General features: G+C 44.6%; 1 protein-coding gene across 7 annotated transcripts in view; it reads left to right on the forward strand.

Moving 5' to 3' along the window:
* The window catches only part of elavl4 (ELAV like neuron-specific RNA binding protein 4), a gene marked incomplete at both ends in the record, with an annotated part of 102,306 nt that overhangs the window by 33,364 nt on the left and 49,883 nt on the right, over nt 1-19,059 (forward strand). For 5 of the 7 annotated variants that reach the window (XM_080723455.1, XM_080723456.1, XM_080723457.1 and 2 more), the window contains 2 exons: nt 7,905-7,991; nt 13,407-13,650. In XM_080723455.1, the coding sequence (XP_080579581.1) occupies nt 7,905-7,991; nt 13,407-13,650 (331 nt within the window). The remainder of the gene's footprint in view (nt 1-7,904; nt 7,992-13,406; nt 13,651-19,059) is intronic. The other 2 variants (XM_080723460.1, XM_080723459.1) reach the window with 1 other exon arrangement.

Below are 19,059 nucleotides of genomic sequence, written 5' to 3' on the forward strand. Positions count from 1 at the left end.
GATGCAGTTCAAGGGTGAAGGCTAGAGTTGCGGCGCTACAGGGTTGAGATTGGAGTTGTGGGGGGGTTCTGGGGGGACCGGGGGACCGGGGGAGCGGGAGAGCGGGGGCAGTCAGGTAACGAATGGAGCTGGGAGTTGGGAAATGGACCTGAGAGGGAAAGGAGAGAAATGAGGGACGGTGACTTGGGCTGACAGGCAAGGCAGGGCCTCCAATTCCCAGACCCCCAGGCCTCGTGCTGCAAGCCCCGGCCAAGCAGCTATAGGCAGGTGTCCAGCTGGTCTCACACCCCCACAGGGGAGGCACCACGGAGCACCAGTCACTGGAGCTGCACAAATTGAAGTGTCATCTCCAGAGTCAAGATGCTCTCCAATTTTCTGCATGCGTTGGTGCAGAGCTGGAACTCAGCCAGTGGACAAATGGCTCCAGCTCTCCGCCTACAGTTTGGCGGAGCAAAGGGGACTGCGGTGTGTTTGCGTGTGTTTGTGTGTGTGTGTGTGTGTGTGTGTGTTTGGAGGATGGGGGGGGGGAGTGTCATACAGACTGTTCAGTCTTTTGATTGCCTATATAAATGTAGAATAAAAAAATGAAGTAAAAACTGACTCGAATCCAATTACGTGTCATTTAAACAACGCTGGAACAAATTCATAATCTGGTAATAACAACATGCCTTAGTGCTCTTTGTGAGTTTCAAATGAGACAGAACAGTATAGGAATTTTAATTGTGAATATGGCTCTGTGTCTGCTACACAGTACAAATCCTCAGTGTTCATTTATCCATTTATAACCCAGAGGGTGTACACATATAACCAAACGGATTTGGTAACATCGATTTTGGACCATTTGGTTGCATTTGTACACTCTCTGTTTTAAATGAACACACAGGGGTTTTCCTGTGTAAGAGCCAGGCTTCCTCTCTCTCTAGTACAAATGGTTGAAAGTCAATAGAAGGTATCTATAAAGAGCCAGTCTTACTTTCTCCCCCTCTGGCAATTAGAGGCAGCAGCGGTACCCTGTCATCTCATGACCCCTGACCCCGTGTAAGTGTGCGCGGATTACCCAAGGGCCGAGGAGGGGGTGTGTGTGTGTGTGTGTGTGTGTGTGTGTGTGTGTGTGTGTGTGTGTGTGTGTGTGTGTGTGTGGGAAATCTGTATCGATCCTGCAGAAACACACAAGCATCACGAGAGAGAGAGAGAGAGAGAGAGAGAGAGAGATGCAAAAAAGAAAAGATGGAAAAAAAAAAGTCAAGCCAAAGTGAAATGAAAAATTGCTTCCGCAGACGTCTGGTGAGGTCTGGAACATTTATTATTCTGAGTCACACAGAGGAAGAGAGAGAGAGAGGAGGAGAGCAGGGAGAATCCATTTGGTAAAGTAGATGCGGATCGATGAGGGTGGAGGCAGGCCGGCCAGAGTGCATGGTGAGGAGGAGGCGTGTGCACGTGTTAATATGTATGCACGCGTGTGTGTGTGTGTGTGTGTGTGTGTGTGTGTGTGTTCGTGTGTTCGTGTGTGTGTGTGTGTGTGTGTGTGTGTGTGTGTGTGTGTGTGTGTGTGTGTGTGTGTGTGTGTGTGTGTGTGTGTGTGTGTGTGTCTGGGAGTGTGTATGCGGCTGTACGTTTTTGCGTTGGTGTGTGCGCAGTCTGCACATGCATGCATGCATGCAGTGGTGGAAAAAGTGTTTTACTTACATTAAGTAAAAGTATCAATTGTTACACAATTACAATCAATTGTGAGCTTGTAGATCGGCTGTTTTCAAACAGCATAGGTATGAAATAGGTCTAAAGTGGTTTGTGTATGTTTTATAACATTAGAATTTTTATCTGCAAACTAAGTAGTAACTAAACTTTTCAAATAAATGTAGTGGAGTAAAAGTACAATATTTGGATCCGAGATGTAGTGGAGGAGAAGTAAAAGCATTGGAAATTGGAAATACTCAAGTAAATACAGATACCTAAAAATGTTACTTAAGTACATTACTTAGGTAAATGTACTTAGTTACTTTACACCACTGTGTGTGTGTGTGTGTGTGTGTGTGTGTGTGTGTGTGTGTGTGTGTGTGTGTGTGTGTGTGTGTGTGTGTGTGTGTGTGTGTGTGTGTGTGTGAATTCACTGAACTGAATGACTGGGAGTGTGTATTCGGCTGTACGTTTTTGCGTTGGTGTGTGCGCAGTCTGCGCATGCATGCATGTGTGTAGTGTATGTGAGCGGCTGTGTGTGTGTGTGTGTGTGTGTGTGTGTGTGTGTGTGTGTGTGTGTGTGTCTGCTGCGTGCGGGCATGAGGTGTCCCAGATTACTTTCCCTGATTGATCCGGCGCAGCGTCTGTCTGACCTGCAGGACGTTTCAGAGCCTGGAAGACAATGGGCGAGAGAGAGAGAGAGAGAGAGAGAGAGAGAGAGAGAGAGAGAGAGAGAGAGGAAGAAAGAGAGGGGAGAGAGAAAATAAAAATCAATAGAGCAGACAGCATTAAGGGAACTTCTGTTGGCCAGGAGTTCAGATAGTAAAGTGGTATTAATCTCTTTGTGTCTCCGTGGTTTGATAGTTTCTCACTGTGGTGTGACTTGGAGAGAGTTTGGAATGAGTTTACCCATAAGACAGAGGAACACCGGGTCACATGTGTCACACGTCAAAAGTAATTTCGCAGTCTCATACGCTAAAATCCAGAGTTTCAATTGAACTCTTATAGAGTGAACAAATACAAAAGATGTACATTCGCACACTCTAAAGGCCTGTCCATAGTATCTTCGAAATGTTCGGTGAGTTGGACTTTCCGACGTGCACATTTCCGAACTCTCATTCGGTCTAATGCTTTTCAGAAGCCGCGAGTGACGTCATGTTGTAGTCGAACCGGACCTTTGACCAGAAATAGCGGTTTCGGTCAAAGTATGGACAGGCCTTTAGACAAATGCGTAAATTAACATTGAGGATTTTTCCTGTATGCTACAGTTTTACAGTAAAGTGATAATTTGAATCTGAGTTGAGCCAACGCTTTTCTAATGCTTCTTCACACCATTTTATAATAATCACCCTCTTCATCTGACTGGCTATATCCTGACATTGGTAGAGCCAGATTTGAATAATAGATTAAAACAAAGTGACTAATACGTTGAATATGCAACTGTAAGTCGTGACTCTAACAAGAATTACCTTTAGAAAACAATAGAAAGTCAAAGAAATCCGTGGGAGCTCTTTTACACCATACTGTACGGCAGTGGTTCTCAACATGGGGTCTGGGGACCCACAGGGGTCCTTGTGGGGGGTTCCAGAAGGTGCACAGCTAAGTGATTGATAGCTAGGAACCAAATGGACCATTATGCGCTCAGAGAGCGTTCAAACAGAACCAAACGGACCCTTGGTTCGTTTGTACACTCTCAGAATTGCACTAGCACTAATGACTTTACAGGGTAGATTGGAGTCCCAGAGATTTAATAGGAAATCTAATCAATTGCAGATCAAACTGGGAGTCCTTGAAATTAAAAAGTTTGAGAATCACTACAGTTTGCCCGTCATTGAAAATGTGTGCGCCATAGAGTTCCTCCTCTGCAGTCTACAGCCTCCATCCATCCTGCCAAAGTCAGGTCAAATTGATGGTCTATGCTCTGTAGGAGCTGGGAGGAGAGGAGAGGAGAGGAGAGGAGAGTGAGTTGGGGGGGGGCAGGGAGGCGGGTGGAATAGGGTGGCACCAGGCCAGTAATAAAAGTGGTAGTTTTATGGTGTCACAAATGGCAGAGGAGTTGGGGAGGGGGAAAAGATACGAGCACGGTGCAAGGGACAGGAAATTAAATTATTTCTCAGTCATGTAAATTTGACCATGTAAAGTTTGACTTTACAAGGAGAAAGAGAGAGAGAGAGGAAAGAGAGAGAGAGAGAGAGAGAGAGAGAGAGAGAGAGAGAGAGAGAGATACTGGATGATGGCAAGGTGCAGTGTATTGGTACAAACCTAGATTAAAGCCATGAATTTGCCGTCTGTAGCACGGCAGGCTGTTAGAACACAGCGCTGTACTGTACGGTACTGTATACACAGTGCATCTCTGTAGGCAGGATACGCAGCACGTCCTATATGACTGCACTACCCAGAAACCCCTGGCGGGGAGCCTGAGGAGACAGGAAGCACTTTGTGGCATCAAATATTAATGGCACTATAGAGTGTATTGATTATATAATAAGTCTCCCCAGCATCTGAGCGCTGACTGAAATGTATTCCCTGAATAATTGAAAATGCATCCATGAGCGGTTTCTCATCCCAATGGTTTGTGAATGTAATTGCATTGCGTCTATATTCTGGTGTTATTTGAGATTTTATCAGCACACGCACATGTGTGTTCATGTGATAACCTCCTAGACAGAGAGGAAATGAAGAAAGATGATGTACTGTGTGTAGAGAGAGAGAAAGAGAGTGTGAGTGTGTGTGTGTGTGTGTGTGTGTGTGTGTGTGTGTGTGTGTGTGTGTGTGTGTGTGTGTGTGTGTGTGTGTGTGTGTGTGTGCGTGCGCGTGTGTGCGTGTGTGAAATGAGAATGTGTGTGCATTATGTTGCTACACTGTGTGTGTGTATGTATGCGTGCGTGCGTGTGTGTGCGTGCATGTGTGTTTATGCGCGTACTGTACTGTATGTCTGTACATTGTGTAGTTAGTGAATGGTTGAGCACTGAGTTTTGAACATAGTGTTTGGAAAATGGAATGCAGAGACTCGTAAACACACTTGTACGGAAACGTAATTTCCCTCTCGCCGACATAACGCTCCTTTGCACTGCTCGTTAGCTGTTTGAAATGGAAACCCATATGCATCTGCTTGCTGCTTCTTGCATTTGTATTGCCATATTTTTGAACATGCTACAATAACACTGCACTGTCTGCTTGCTGCGGCACACCATTGCGTTTTTTTTTTCTTGCACTGACACCTTATGTAGTCGATCTGCAGAATGGGTGAAAAAAAAATGCTTTTGTTGTTTCACCTCTGCCTAACGTTTCCTTTTTTCAGGGTTAGATTTTCAAGTGACATTTTTAAAGTCAATGTAAAACAGGGGTCAGGTGTATTATGCAGGCTATATATAGTCGTCTGCCCTCTGCAGTAATATGAATATTGGTCCACAATAGACTATTATTCGCACAGGGGCCATTTTGCCGTTATGTCATACTGAGGGAGTGGCTCCTGTGTGAATTATGGTCAATATTTGGTGGCTTCACATTGTAGCCCTGTCCCTATGGGTAGGGTTCAGTTTCCTTTCGATATCCCCCCTCTGGCCATTCTTTTCTTTATCACCAGTAGGGATATATTTGACCCCTGCTTCTGGTCTACCTGATGTTTGATATTCATGGTTGATCAATTTATCAATTTAACTAAAATATATGTTAACATTAACCCTGGTGTCCCTATTATATGGTTTAGAACCAAGCCCTTCAAACAGAACCCTGTCCATATGGGTGTCGCTGTCCCGGCTACTGCTCACTCCTACCCTGTCCATATAGGTAGCTGTCCCGGGTACTGTCCACTCCTCCTGACCAGCTTCAAATAGTTAGAATCCAACTCACACCTGTTATGCCTACTTTAACACTGAGGTGATCTAAGCACGCTAAAAGCTGTGTAAAATACAGCTGGAAAAATGTAGCATTCTTACGGGCAACAATATGACCCCATTGGGATTTTCATTACAGTATGTGTGTTTGCATTATATACAGCCAGTTCGGCCATTTTATATAAATTATGTACAGTATACAGTGACCCTTCGTCCTTCACGCAGACTAAAACAAAGGTGGCAAAGGTGGACAAATAAATAAATAAATAAATACAAATAAATAGCTCTACTATATTTTCACAGTACTGTATATAACCTGTCAGCAGAGGACACAACACTCTGAAACCTCTCTTTTCACTTAACCTCTCTGCCCTTCTGTATCCTGCTCTTCCTTTTCCAGCTGACAGTTCACTCTCATTTAGACCCCCATTATGCATTCTTGCTTAAGTTTACAAGACACATTGACAACAGAACACGCGGAGTCTCGCTCTCGCCTCTCCCTCCGTCTTTGTTCTCCTTCCGCCATCTCTGTCTCTCCCTTCCCTCTCTGAAGCAATGGAAGTATCTTCTTCCCCATTACTCAGACCTTCGTCTCTTCCCTTCATTCGCTCCTCTCCTCTCCGTCTGATCTCTCGCCGCCTCCCTCTGTCTCCGCCAAGGAGTAAACGAAGGCAGAGGTCAGCCTTCCTCTCCGTCTCCTCTCCGGCTAAATTGGCTGCTCATAGTGGCTACGGGCGTTTGAGCCCTCGCTCAGGAGAGCCAGAGAACAGACTTCCTCCTCATTTGTGGTGCTTCTGTCTCGACAACCAGCAGCTTGTTTACCCACAGAGAATGAGAGGGAAACCCTCATTATAAACTCTGCCAAGGTCGCTTTAGTCGCCGCACCAGTCACACACACACACACACACACACACACACACACACGCACACACACACACACACACACAGACACACACACACACACACACACAGACAGACACACACGGGGGCAGAGTTAGTGCAGCTCTCAGTGAAGCTGCTGAAATGATGGACACTTAAGGCTACTACTACTGTATTATATTAAGAATGGTACACAGAAGAAACAGACAGTACCTTTACTAGTGTCTTGGCAATTTTATACAATAGTTTTTGTCCATCAGTTTGACTAATCCTTTTTCTTCTTTTAAGCTTGATCAATAATCGTTGTCAAAAAAAGAAAAGAAAAAAAAGTGAATTCAGTATACAATGAATAATTCAATAAGACAAGGAAATGAATATTGGCCAAGGTTTACAGTACTAACACAACAAAAAGGAAAAGCCACCTATCTTTGTTTTAGAGTGATGGCGGGGTTACTACCAAGGTGTCTACTGTATCAAAGCTCAGACGACTTTGTACTTTGAGGGGGTGACATGACAGCTGTTGAAAGCAGAAGCTGCATTTCTTTTAACCACTTTCAACCTGGCATCCTTATTTTTGGGCTATTTTTACACAAATAGCCCAAAACGCAAAGTGTAAAATAGCACTAAGTGTAAAATGGGCCACAAAGTGTCAAATAGGGCATAAGTGGTTAACTGGCCGTTCACAAGAGCCCTAAATCCAACAGGCCGGAAAGAAGTGGACTCCACTGGAGGTTCCACTTCCCTCCGTTACTCGCAGGGACGTGCTGGGCCCTTGATTCAGCCTGGGAAAAAGAGTTGGAGAGGCCCTCATTGCGCTATAGAGAGAGCTCTCTCTCTCTATAGCGCTGCTGCTACTCAAAGATTTGCCATTTAAGATCATGACAAGTGACAAGCCAGTGGGCCAATTACATGAGTTATATTTCATCGTTGTCGGGTGAAAACCTTGTATGTCCAAAACCGTTTGTTTTGTATTTATCATTTAAAAAATGATTTAAACTAGTGAAAACAGCCGATCTACAAGCACACAACGCCTCGTAGATCTGCTGTTTGTAGATCTGCTGTTTTCACTACTTTTGTGCAACGGCCTTGTATGATGAAGCAGGGCTTTTCTTCGCGAAAAAAAGTACAAATTTGAAACTTGGAGATACGAGGTTTCTGCCCGACAGTGACGATTTACTTTATTGGCCGCCCACCCCCAAAATGGAACGAAGGCCGACATTTTATTTTTAATATTTTCCTACCTGGACCGGCCGGGAATGAACCGGCCGTTCGGGAGTTGTCCCGCTTTTCCCAATGGCCAGCACGTCCCTGGTTACTCGATTCGCGGTCAGTCACCGTTCGCAATGCAAAGTCGGCGGGGTTTCTGTAATGAACCACCGCAGTCCCACCTGCCTCCACCCTGACCCCAGCCCCGCCCCACCCCCCCTCAAATACCCCTCTGTAAAGTGAGTGTGTGATGTTGACCAATGGGCCGTGCGTCCCTCCCTCCCTCCCTCCCTGTGCTCCGCTCCATAGGGGTCGACAGAGACACAGTGGCGTCAGGCAGAGCTCCCACAGCTCCAGGGCTGGGCAGAGAAGGGATTGCTGACACAGCCAAAGATGGTAAGGAGACCACTGCACGCCAAATGGATGGCCCAGCCATTTTACACACCATGAAGTAATATGATCTGATACTGTACTGCACGCATGCACACACGCACGCACACGCACGCACACGCACACACACACACACACACACACACACACACACACACACACACACACACACACACACACACACACACACACACACACACACACACACAGCCCATATCTATACTGTATATTATGTGTGTGCGTTGGAGGTGATGCTGCTGGGTGATGTTGAAAGAATGAGTGTAGAGAGGACTTTGTGCAGAGAAAGCAGGTATTCTTCTCCTGTTCCATTCAGATGGTAAATAGTGAACTTTGAAGCAAGTAAAAAGCGAGAACAAAGCTAACCCTAGCCCTAGCCGGGGAAAAAACTGCAAATAAAAGGCTTGTGGATTAAAATATAAAAATAGTTAAGGAAATTGTTACAAATCAATAATACTCAGGAAGGTGCTAAGCCCAAGGGCATCTCTAATGAAGTATTCCCTTCCTGTGCCTTCAATCTCCAGATGCATGGCCCTTTGAGGTTTTTCTTTATTCTCTCTCTCTCTCTCTCTCTCTCTCTCTCTCTCTCTCTCCCTCTCGCTCCCTTGCACTGAGCATTTAAGCTACTATTAAAAATCCGAGTCAGATCCCTCCTATGAACTCTACCTCTGTTACAGTTAAGGACATTCCAACTCATCATCCTCAACATGCTGGTTTTAAGAAGGACCATCGGTTAGCCTGCGTTCTGTAGCATTTTACGTTTGAAGCTAGCTAGCGATCTCTCGCAATTCAGCATGCTTCTAACAAAGGATGCCGATGTCGGCATCAAATCCTCACCGCTGATTAGTTCTGTCCACTAGCCAGTCAGATTTATGTTTTGTGAGTGAAAGAGCTTGTGTCTTGAGGGTGACTTGTGTTCCCTACAGCTAACCAGAGATATGTTGTGTTGTGCCTAATCAGGAGACATGCAGCGAGAGGCGTCCATATCGCCGGGCTCCTCAGTAGGAGGGTGGGGAGAGCCAGAGAGCCCACCACCAAAGCCAAGTGGGCCGCTGAGCTGCGCTTGCGCTGGTGGGCAGGGACAAGGAGAGGAATATAATTGGCCGTCGGGACTCGGCAGGTCCCTGTTAATTAGCGGTGGCCATTTTGGTGTGAAAACTCCTCAGAATACGTCCCACGGAGTTGAAAGTCTCCCTGACAGAATGGAGCGCAGCGGGGAACGTAAACAGATTTAATAAGGCCCTCTCCAATCAGCTCTGCTATAGCTAGATGCTTTATATTCCTTCTCTCTCTCTCTCTCTCTCTCTCTCTCTCTCTCTCTCTCTCTCTCTCTCTCTGTTGTGATAGTGATGAGTGAGTGAAGAAGGATACTGTCAAAAGAACAATTTGCATGCAGCTCTCATCTTGAGAGCCTTTAGACGGCTCCCTGTCTGTTTGTTTGTTTTCAGCTGTGGGCTTGGGGCATTGTTCACTGTGTGCGTGTTGTCCAACTCACTGCAGATGCTACAGGAATGTATCACTGTGTGTGTGTGCGCGCGTGTGTGTGCGCGCGCGTGTGTGTTTGTGCGTGTGTGTGTGTGTGTGTGTGTGTGTGTGTGTGTGTGTGTGTGTGTGTGTGTGTGTGTGTGTGTGTGTGTGTGTGTGTGTGTGTGTGTGTGTGTGTGAAATGAGAGGAATGAAGCAGACGCAAGGTGGACATGTGGCTTGTACTCTCTCCTGGAAATGTGTGGACTTTGTCCAGCCACAATGGGGTAGAGGACGAGAATAGAATGGATACAATAACATATACTGTAGATTGAAGCATTAAAGAGTAATTAATAACAAATGCACCTTATTTTAAGTCATATTTGGGAAATTCGACTATTAGTTTATGAAATAGAATTGACCTTTAATTCCAAGGTTAGGGTTAGTAATGCAGTTCTCCACAATACCAATTTATACTCTACATTATATGTAGGCTTTCAGTTCTGCATGACTACATCAAAAACTCTCCTGAAAATATAATTGCTGTTCATTAATCTATTTATTTATCAATACATTCAAATAGAAGGAAAGAAATTAAATAATGCCCCCTATAAGTCCAGAAGTCCAGATCAGAAGTAGTAGTAGAGTTGTGTTCTATTTCTTTTAGCTCAAACTAGCCCTGCTTCTACGTTCTGGCTGTGTGCGTATATTTAGATAAAAATAATCAGCTGAATTTTGAAACGGGGAAAGAGGGTGATCATTTTATTTAATCCGATGAAATTCACCATGTTAACTCCGTAATAGGCAAGGATCAGACTTTTCTTTTATATGTCAGTTTGTGACAACAACAGACATTGTTTTGTTCAACACAGCATAAATACAGGTACAGCGTATACAATATATTAATTTACCCCTCTAAAACTTGGAAAGCATTTGTGTCATTCATTTTAGATTAGCAAGTAGCAGACATACAAGCTCAGCCATTTTTTTAACACACATCTTCTCTTCTGGGGGGGTCCCTGGCACAAGACCTTTTCAAATGGCGGTCCGTTCATTTTGGGTGTCCTTGGCACGAAAAGGTTTGAGAGCTACTGATTTAGAAGGCATTTGTAGACTCTAAATGAGTTAATATGTACTGTATATTAATGCCGGCATATTTTCTTGAAAAGCAATAGGGAATGTCTGTGTTTTGTTTTGTGTTAGTCTTACTAGCTGTGTTAGTATATAGTATATTAGATAGTATATTTCTATCAGCTATTCTCAGAGTATAGTAAGTAGGAACATTATGTACAGTAGGCCTACAGCAACGTATGTTGGCAGCATTGATAGGCATATTACTGACAACAGCTTACATCATTACATATTGCTCAGAGAGTACAGTAACAAATGCATCACAGGGAAAGCAAGATAAACAACAGCGTTAGGGAAACTTTATTTCAGACTATAAATACGTTTCAGTACTACGTGCTGTATGTCTTGTATCCTGTATGTTCCAATGGACCCGGGGCAACAGGAGTACCTTTTGGTCAGGCAGTGTGAACAATAGAACATTGTCTTCCTGGCTGTACCATTGTAGCAATGTCTCTTATGTTCTTATGTTTCAAAAGCCACTCCATCTTACCCCTGTTGTGATTAGATTTAGACGTGTCTGCTCTTTCCATCTGGGGCCCACTGATATTAAACAGAATATAACCCCCAGCCAGAATCAGAAAAACACACAAACACGCGCCACCCTTGCTTAAAGCTCTTAATGCTCTGCTTTCTCATCTAACTGGATCGACAGCCTGAAACAAAACCCGATAATTTGATCAAACACATGCAAATGGGTGAATGTAATTTACACGTACCAGTAAGCATTGAAGGGAAATGGGGCTTTATTTAAAAATGTAGTAGAAACCTCTTCAGCCTGTCCCCTGTCATTCTGCTATCTACTGCATCTCCTCTCTCTCTCTCTCTCTCTCTCTCTCTCTCTCTCTCTCTCTCTCTCTCTCTCTCTCTCTCTCTCTCTCTCTCTCTCTCTCTCTCTCTCTCTCTCTCTCTCTAAGTCAGTTAGAAGTGTGTGTCATTGCTACCTACCAGAAACGCCTGCACCTACAGTATCAAAGCAGAAGAGAAGTGCATCTCACCGTGTGCATGAATATTTAGCTGTTTATCTTCTCTGTGTATCTGTTTGTGGTATTTGTGGATGTTTAGACTATGTTGTGACTATTGTGTGCCGTGTGTATTTACTTTGTGACATGCGTTGCCATGCGTTGTTCTTCTGATTTAGTTGTGTATGAAAATGAGAGCAGTGGTGTGCTGGTAGACTCTGTGTAGTCAGTGTAGCAGACGTTTGTTAGAGCCAGACAGTTGAAAGATTACCAAATGACCAAAGTTCTGAACAATATTTAAAAACAAAAAGGAAGAAAAAAACCCTTTTGTGCGCTCGCACACACACACACACACACACATGCACACGCACGCGCACGCACGCACGCACGCACGCACGCACGCACGCACGCACGCACGCACACACACACACACACACACACACACACACACACACACACACACACACAAACACACACATACTGTAGGAGGTCAGTGATATTCAACTGCCATTTGTTGCTATGAGTTTTGTGTGGCTTTCAAATCAATCAATTGGTTAGTTTTGAGTGGATTTTGTCCATCTTCCATCTTCCACATCTCCATCCAATTGTAGGTTTTACACTGTATGATTAATTCGTCCTCAATAGTGTCCTGGGCTGAATGATGGTCTAACTATCAGGGTTGCTTAAAAAAAAGCAAAAACCTTTCCTTCATACAAACATGTAAACAACATGTGCATCCAATTGTCTTCTCACAAAGACACCACCATGCCAGGGACCTGTGCACAAAGCAATACTTTTTTTTTTTTACTATGTATCCATTATAAAGAACTGGCACAGAAAGAATCCTATCAAACATCAAAAGACATGAATGCAGTATGAAGCAGGCCCTAATAAGTTACCATAATGTACACTATGTCCATTGGTGTGTCCTATACACTGTACGTAGCACACACAACAAATGGTCAAACAGTTAACCACGAAACACGGTCTTATGGCCCTCGACTTAAAGTCATTTTACAATTGTGCCCCCCTGCCTAATCTAGTTGAATACCCCTGCTGTAGCTCCTCTCCAGTGCCATCCACCCACCCACCTATTATAATCTCAGAAAATGTACTTAATCTCAAAATCTGTTGTTTTCCATTTGGTCACATTTCTAATGAAAATGTTGATTTGTATGTAGGCGTGGAGTTGGGACCAGGAGGCACAGCTGTTACGATTGGCTAGAATTATTTGATAATAAAGCCACTGGAGAGCACCTTAAAATGTGCCTATTTTGTCAAATTAAAATGCATTTGATCTGTATATCTATGATAAGAATAAACATAGATCTAAAGTCTTACTTTAACTACTTTAACTCTGAAGTCCCGATTTGTCATTATAGTTGAATTTGTTTTTCTCAAAAATATCAGATTCACAAGCTCACAACGCATTGCACCATAACGCCTTGTGAGCTTGTAGAGCTGCAATTCTTTTTTTAAAATATATATATAATTTTGAAGGTTTTTGTGTTTAAGTGGTAGTTTTCATATATCGTCACTGTCGGGCAGAAACCTCGTATCTCCAAGTTTCAAATTTGTGCGTTCTTTCGCAAAGTAATGCTCTGCTTCATCGTACAAGGCCGTCGCACAAAAGTAGTGAAAACAGCAGATCTACAAGCACACAACGCCTCGCGGTGCGAGGCGTTGTGTGCTTGTAGATCGGCTGTTTTCACTAGTTTCAATCATTTTTAAAATGGTAAATGCAAAACGAACGGTTTTGGACATACAAGGTTTTCACCCGACAACGACGATATGCTGTATTCCCAAAACAAAGCAGACCATAAACGCTCTGCTCTCCTCCTCGTCCCAGATCATCAGTAACATGGAGGCCCCGGTGACAAATGGCCCCAGCGGCGGGGGCACGACAGCCAACGGGCCGACCAGCAACAGCCGTGGCTGCCCCTCGCCCATGCAGACCGGCGTCACGGACGACAGCAAGACCAACCTCATCGTCAACTACCTGCCCCAGAACATGACCCAGGAGGAGTTCCGCAGCCTGTTCGGCAGCATCGGCGAGATCGAATCCTGCAAGCTGGTTCGCGACAAGATCACAGGTACAGACGGTAAACTCTTTAATTTAATAGGCCTACAAAACAAATATGTTGCTACATACTGTACATGTACTGTAAGCCCCTCCCAAACAGCAAAATGTGTTCCCGGCCTGAATGGGTTAAAGAGAAACCTTGACGATTTTCCGCATAACTCATTCTTCCGAAGTGAGACGATCAATAACATTTACTGTGTCACATTTACTAAGGAAGCCTGCAGCTCATGTGCGTCGGGCAGTCGCGCCTCATGTCACACTCCATATATGGCCAAGACAGAATTCATTTGCAAGTGCGACTCGCGTCACGACAACCACACTTGCAAATTAATTATGTCCTTGTCCCTTTTATGCCCATATATGGAGATCCCTGATGTCATCAATATTAAGCCCATATCTGGAAATGCCCATATACAGTATGGACATATTGTGTCAGTCTTTGTTGTTTCAGCACAAGGTCGCTTCTCTCCCTTAGGGCGACTCACTAGTAATATACAGTATGGCAAAAAAGTTGAGGTTGTGAAATGCTGATATCAAACACATCATTTCACATGTCCACACACCTGATATAGCCACACTATTACACTATTATCAGAACTGCAGGATTTAGGTTGAAAATCAGCAAATGGGGAACACACACCGGGTGCGGAGGCGGCACGGACTCGGAGGCGGCACGGACGCGGAGGCGGCGCGGAAGCGGCGCGTCAAAACATACGACCCCATTATTTTCAATTAACTAACCCACACCGGCGGCGTCAGACGCGCGCAGCTGCGGGTCTGCCACGCCGATACGCTGCTGTTCTATTTTTTCAGCGTTGCCACGCGGTGAACATGTTCTCCCATGGTTCTCTCCACCGGGGGAAATGGATGTGCTGTGTGGCAGCGCGCCGCATCCAGTTGGGGTTACCGCACGGCACTTCACGTGCGTCGATACCGCGTCGCGACGCTGCGCAGCCGCCCTCGTCCAGTGTGTGCTCCCCTTCAGTTTCCTTTTAACTGTGAGAAGTTACAAATGATTAATGTCCTAATTACTAACATGTACACATTAGGGGGGCCTGGAGTCATGTGTGTGTTAGCTGTAGACCACAAGTATCTGGATGGTCTGTGTCTCTGAATCCGTGGTACATATTGTCCATGCACAGCAGATGTATGCTGACTATCACACAGACTGCAGTTTGTCTGTAGCCTGTAGTCTGAATGAAATGTTACTACAAATATACACATGCAAGAATGTTATGTTTACATATTTTCACAGACATAACACAGAAGTTCAAAGAGGTAAATCGAGTATGACTGGGCTGGCGCAGGCTTATGCACGCCCCGGGTCAAATACAATTTGGAGCCATTCCAAAAAAAGAAAAAAGGAAAACGACTGAAGTGCATGCGAGGTTTCAGTGCCTGGAGTAGAATCCAACACCAGCATCCAACGTGTGCTGAAACGCTACTACAGCTCATCATCACTGCAGCAGGAAAAGCTCCACATGTTTTGTAGAGGTGTCTGAATTAAGCAGCACTTCTCTGTGCTAATCGTGGCCTTAGTCAGGGGGCTAGTGGCTGTGTGGGTGGCCATACAGCAGATGGATGAGGGGGTGCCGCTCTCAGATAATGCCCCATAACGGCTTTCATTTTAGCTCCTACTTACTGACACTCCTCTCCTGATAATCTCATTAAAGAGAGCAGCGGGCAGATGGGCAGTCGCCCCACAACACTCGGGCCTTCTGGGATAGCGGGCGGGCGCACACGCGCACAGTCGCACACTACAAAGCCTTGCATGCTGTACGTACGCGTATATGCTGCCATTAACGACTTATGCCCTATACTAATTTGTCATGATATGACGAACAGTGGAAATACCGTTCAAGAATCTACAACAAGTCGCATGGTGGCATAGTGTGAGCTTGTAGTTCTTGTCATTTTCACTAATTCTGAAAAAAATAAAAATAAAACTTTTGGAATATTTTCGCCTATAATGATATGCCCAAATAGGGACGCCAGGGTTAATGTAACAAACACACACAACAAACAATGGATTCAATATAACCCAAGTGCTAATAACATCAGCAATTTGAGCTATATTCCAAAGATGCTGAACCCATTCTACTCCAATACTGCTCTGCTGTACAAAGTCTATTTCTACAGCTATACTGTATGACCATCCCTTCTCCTTCCCTATAATGGGCCTCAAAATGGGGCTTGAGAGTCACATCCTACCAGGATAATGAGCGCCGGTGTGTGTACAGAAATACACACGCCAACCACAGGGACACAAATGCTCTCACCACTGCCATCATCATCTTTATCTCTTCGCCCAATTTTGTCCCTCCAGTGTGATTTCACAGCCAGGCAGAGGAACCAAGCTAACAGCGGATATTTGGAGAGAGTTTAAAAACAGACCAAATCGTTGCAAACCTGCCATGGGGCCCTAAATGTAGGAGAGAGAGAGTGAGAGGGGAGAAAGAAGCATTTGTTCGCTCACTCCCGACACCATTTAGGGTATTTCTCTGCTCCGCCGCGCTACAAGGTCTCTCTGATGACTTAGCATCCACTCAAAGAGTAGTTATAAATAAATCCTGCCCTGCCTCTGTCTCCCCCCGCAGTGTATACGCCTGCGTTGTTCTCCCATGGGTGCAATTTCCTCGTGCAAACTTTTAGGCTAACAAAGCACCGCTACCTCCCCGAGTTGGAAAACGCCGAGAGGTCTCTCTCTGTCGCTTGCAGTCGTCCAAATCTTTAACCGAGCGAGCCATGTTGGCAAGAGGAAGTAAAGACAAGGAACATTGTGAAGATAAGATGGAGCATGGTATTTTGTCTTGTTCACGGACACGGTAGGAAAAAAATCACACCCTGTGTGAAGTGAGCAGTGCTTTTTCAGTTCATTTCATTAAGAGCCCCGTGAAGCTTGGCCAATGAGCCAAGTGTGGGACATGCGTACAAACAGACAAAGCCAGATGTAGGAGTGGTTAGCAACTCTCAAAAAGCTCAGTCTTAATTTGATTCTGAGCGTGTACAAATGTAACCAGATGGATGTGGATTTGTCCATTTAGTTACATTTGTACACTTTCAGAGTTACAAATGGATGAATTGACCCTGAGGATTTTACTGTATTAATATCTGGGAACTAGGATGATCTTTCAGTGATTATTGAAGAAATTATTGTATATTTTGGACTTGAAACCCTTTCGAAAAATGTCTACAGGGGGAATGGTGGCGGAGTCGGTAGCGCTTTCGCCTAACAGCTAGAAGGTCCTGGGTACGATTCCTGCCGGGCATGCTGTGGGAGCTGGGGGCCATATGGTTAAAGATTGTATACTAGGGCTGCAAGCGAACCTTCGGAGATTCGAACGTTCGTTCGTTACGTTGGCAATCGAAGTTCGAAATTAATGGGTTCAGGTTTTTTTTTTTTTTTTTATTATTATTTTTTACACGAAAAAATAATTATCAGAATGTGATAGGCCTATTCAGAATATCACAATAGTAGAGATAGCCAAATACGAAATAAGTTAGGCCTACCGGTAAACACTAACAGTTAATGGTGACCGTTAAGCCCTTTGAACACAGGACAGTTGCGTTTTTTTCGTTTGCTGCATGAATAAAACGCATTGGATTTGGTGTGCAAGGCTGTGCAGAATCGGCGCTGCGGATCCCAAAAGGAGTCATAAAAGGAGTGATGAGTTTTTTACCGCATGCGACAAGACGCACGAATCGAACTGGTTTCGATCGAGAAAAAAACGCACGGCGGCAGCCACTCGTCGCACGGCTAATTCGGAGCCGGTGTGCATGAGGTCGTAGAGAATCATTGTTTTCTTTTCAAAAAATTATATTGTCCGTTTTATCCGTGCGGTTAAACGCGCCTGTGTGCAAAGGGCTTTATAGTAGTTATAAAATGCACCAGAACAGCTTGGAGCGATCAAGGACCGTCCTCCGCTCCAATTGCGCTCCTATTTGGGGCCGCGAACCGGGTGGCGAATCAGCCTCGCTGACACACGCTTGATGACAGTAGAGTGAGAGCAGCCGAGCTGGGCAGAGACAGACGTGTGTGCTCTGAACAGCGAACACCCATCCATGCACCCAAAGATTAAACAGCCTTTCTCCTAATCATGAGCAAAGATGGATTTCATTGCAACCCCCTAAAGGATCTATAATGCGATTTCTGGGGTTGTTACATCGAGACCAGTTCAGCTCGAAGGTTCGATGGTTCGTTCGGAAAATCCCCCCGAAGTTCGAATCCCTAAAACAGCGCTAGATTACAGCCCTATTGTATACACAGTATACGCAAAAAAAGATCACCTGCATCAATGAATATACAGTATTATATTCAATTCATTGATGTGGTGTGGTGGAAGCATTGTATTTTGTGACAGGGGTAATCTTTTCCCCACTGTTGTTATAGCAGCTTAAAGGACAACTTTGTTTTTTTACAACAAGGGTTCATATTTTAGATTGTAATTAGAGAAAAGAAAAGATGAGTGTTAAAATGTTTTCAGTTACTGCTTTCTATCGTTTAAGCGATTTTAGTGGGTGGGGGCATGCGTACAAGTGGCTAAATATGTATTTTTAGACACAATAAGCCCATGCAATCTTTCATGGGCAGATGTCACTTATGGGGGCTAGTGGTGTTACTGTAAATAGTAATAAAGAAATCGCTGTCTTTTTGTGTCTAAAAATACATGTTTAGCCACTTGTATGCATGCCCCTACTCACTGAAATCAAAATCGCCAAAACAATAGAAAGCTAGCATTAAATGAAAACATTTTAACACTCATCTTTTCTTTTCTCTAATTACAATCCAAAATATGAACTCTGAACAAAGTTGTCCTTTAACGGGGTGTGACCACAGAACAGTTTTTAGCTGCCTGCGCAATGGTGCGTTCCTTTTCCTATTCTGTAGAGCAGAGCATTGTGTTTCAGCGCTCTCGACGTCCAGCTTTCTTTGGTGGGCTCTGGGCACCTCAAGCTGAAAAATGTTAAACTTTCGGGTTGAAGTGCTGATCATCAATATCACTTTTCTATTCAGAGGATTGGAGAGACACAATCAAAGCCAAACAATAACGCACATCCTCCGTCTTTGGTACTGACTGAGCCACACTGCAAAAGCATCTGGATCATAAAACAAAAGAAGGGCGCTCGCAACTCAGTTTATATGTTCCAAACTTGAAGAATCTGAAGAAGACTTCAAGGTCAAAACGTTGTTTATGCTGCTGTAAGTATAAATAAAGTTTGGAGCACCCAAAGGGAGTTGGGAGCCCCCTTCTTTCGCTTGGAGAGACACCCGCATTGCAATCATTTAGCAGAGGCATCTCGCTCGGTGCATGTGTAGTGCTCTGGACACGATCTACAAAGTGCTCTTTCACTCCAAAACACTTTCAGTGGACACGGCCCTTAAAGAGGCTCCCCTGGATTTGAACCTGGGTCTCATGTA

The sequence above is a fragment of the Nannobrachium achirus genome, assembly GCF_963921795.1.
Source record: "Nannobrachium achirus genome assembly, chromosome: 1".
Classification (NCBI taxonomy): domain Eukaryota; kingdom Metazoa; phylum Chordata; class Actinopteri; order Myctophiformes; family Myctophidae; genus Nannobrachium; species Nannobrachium achirus.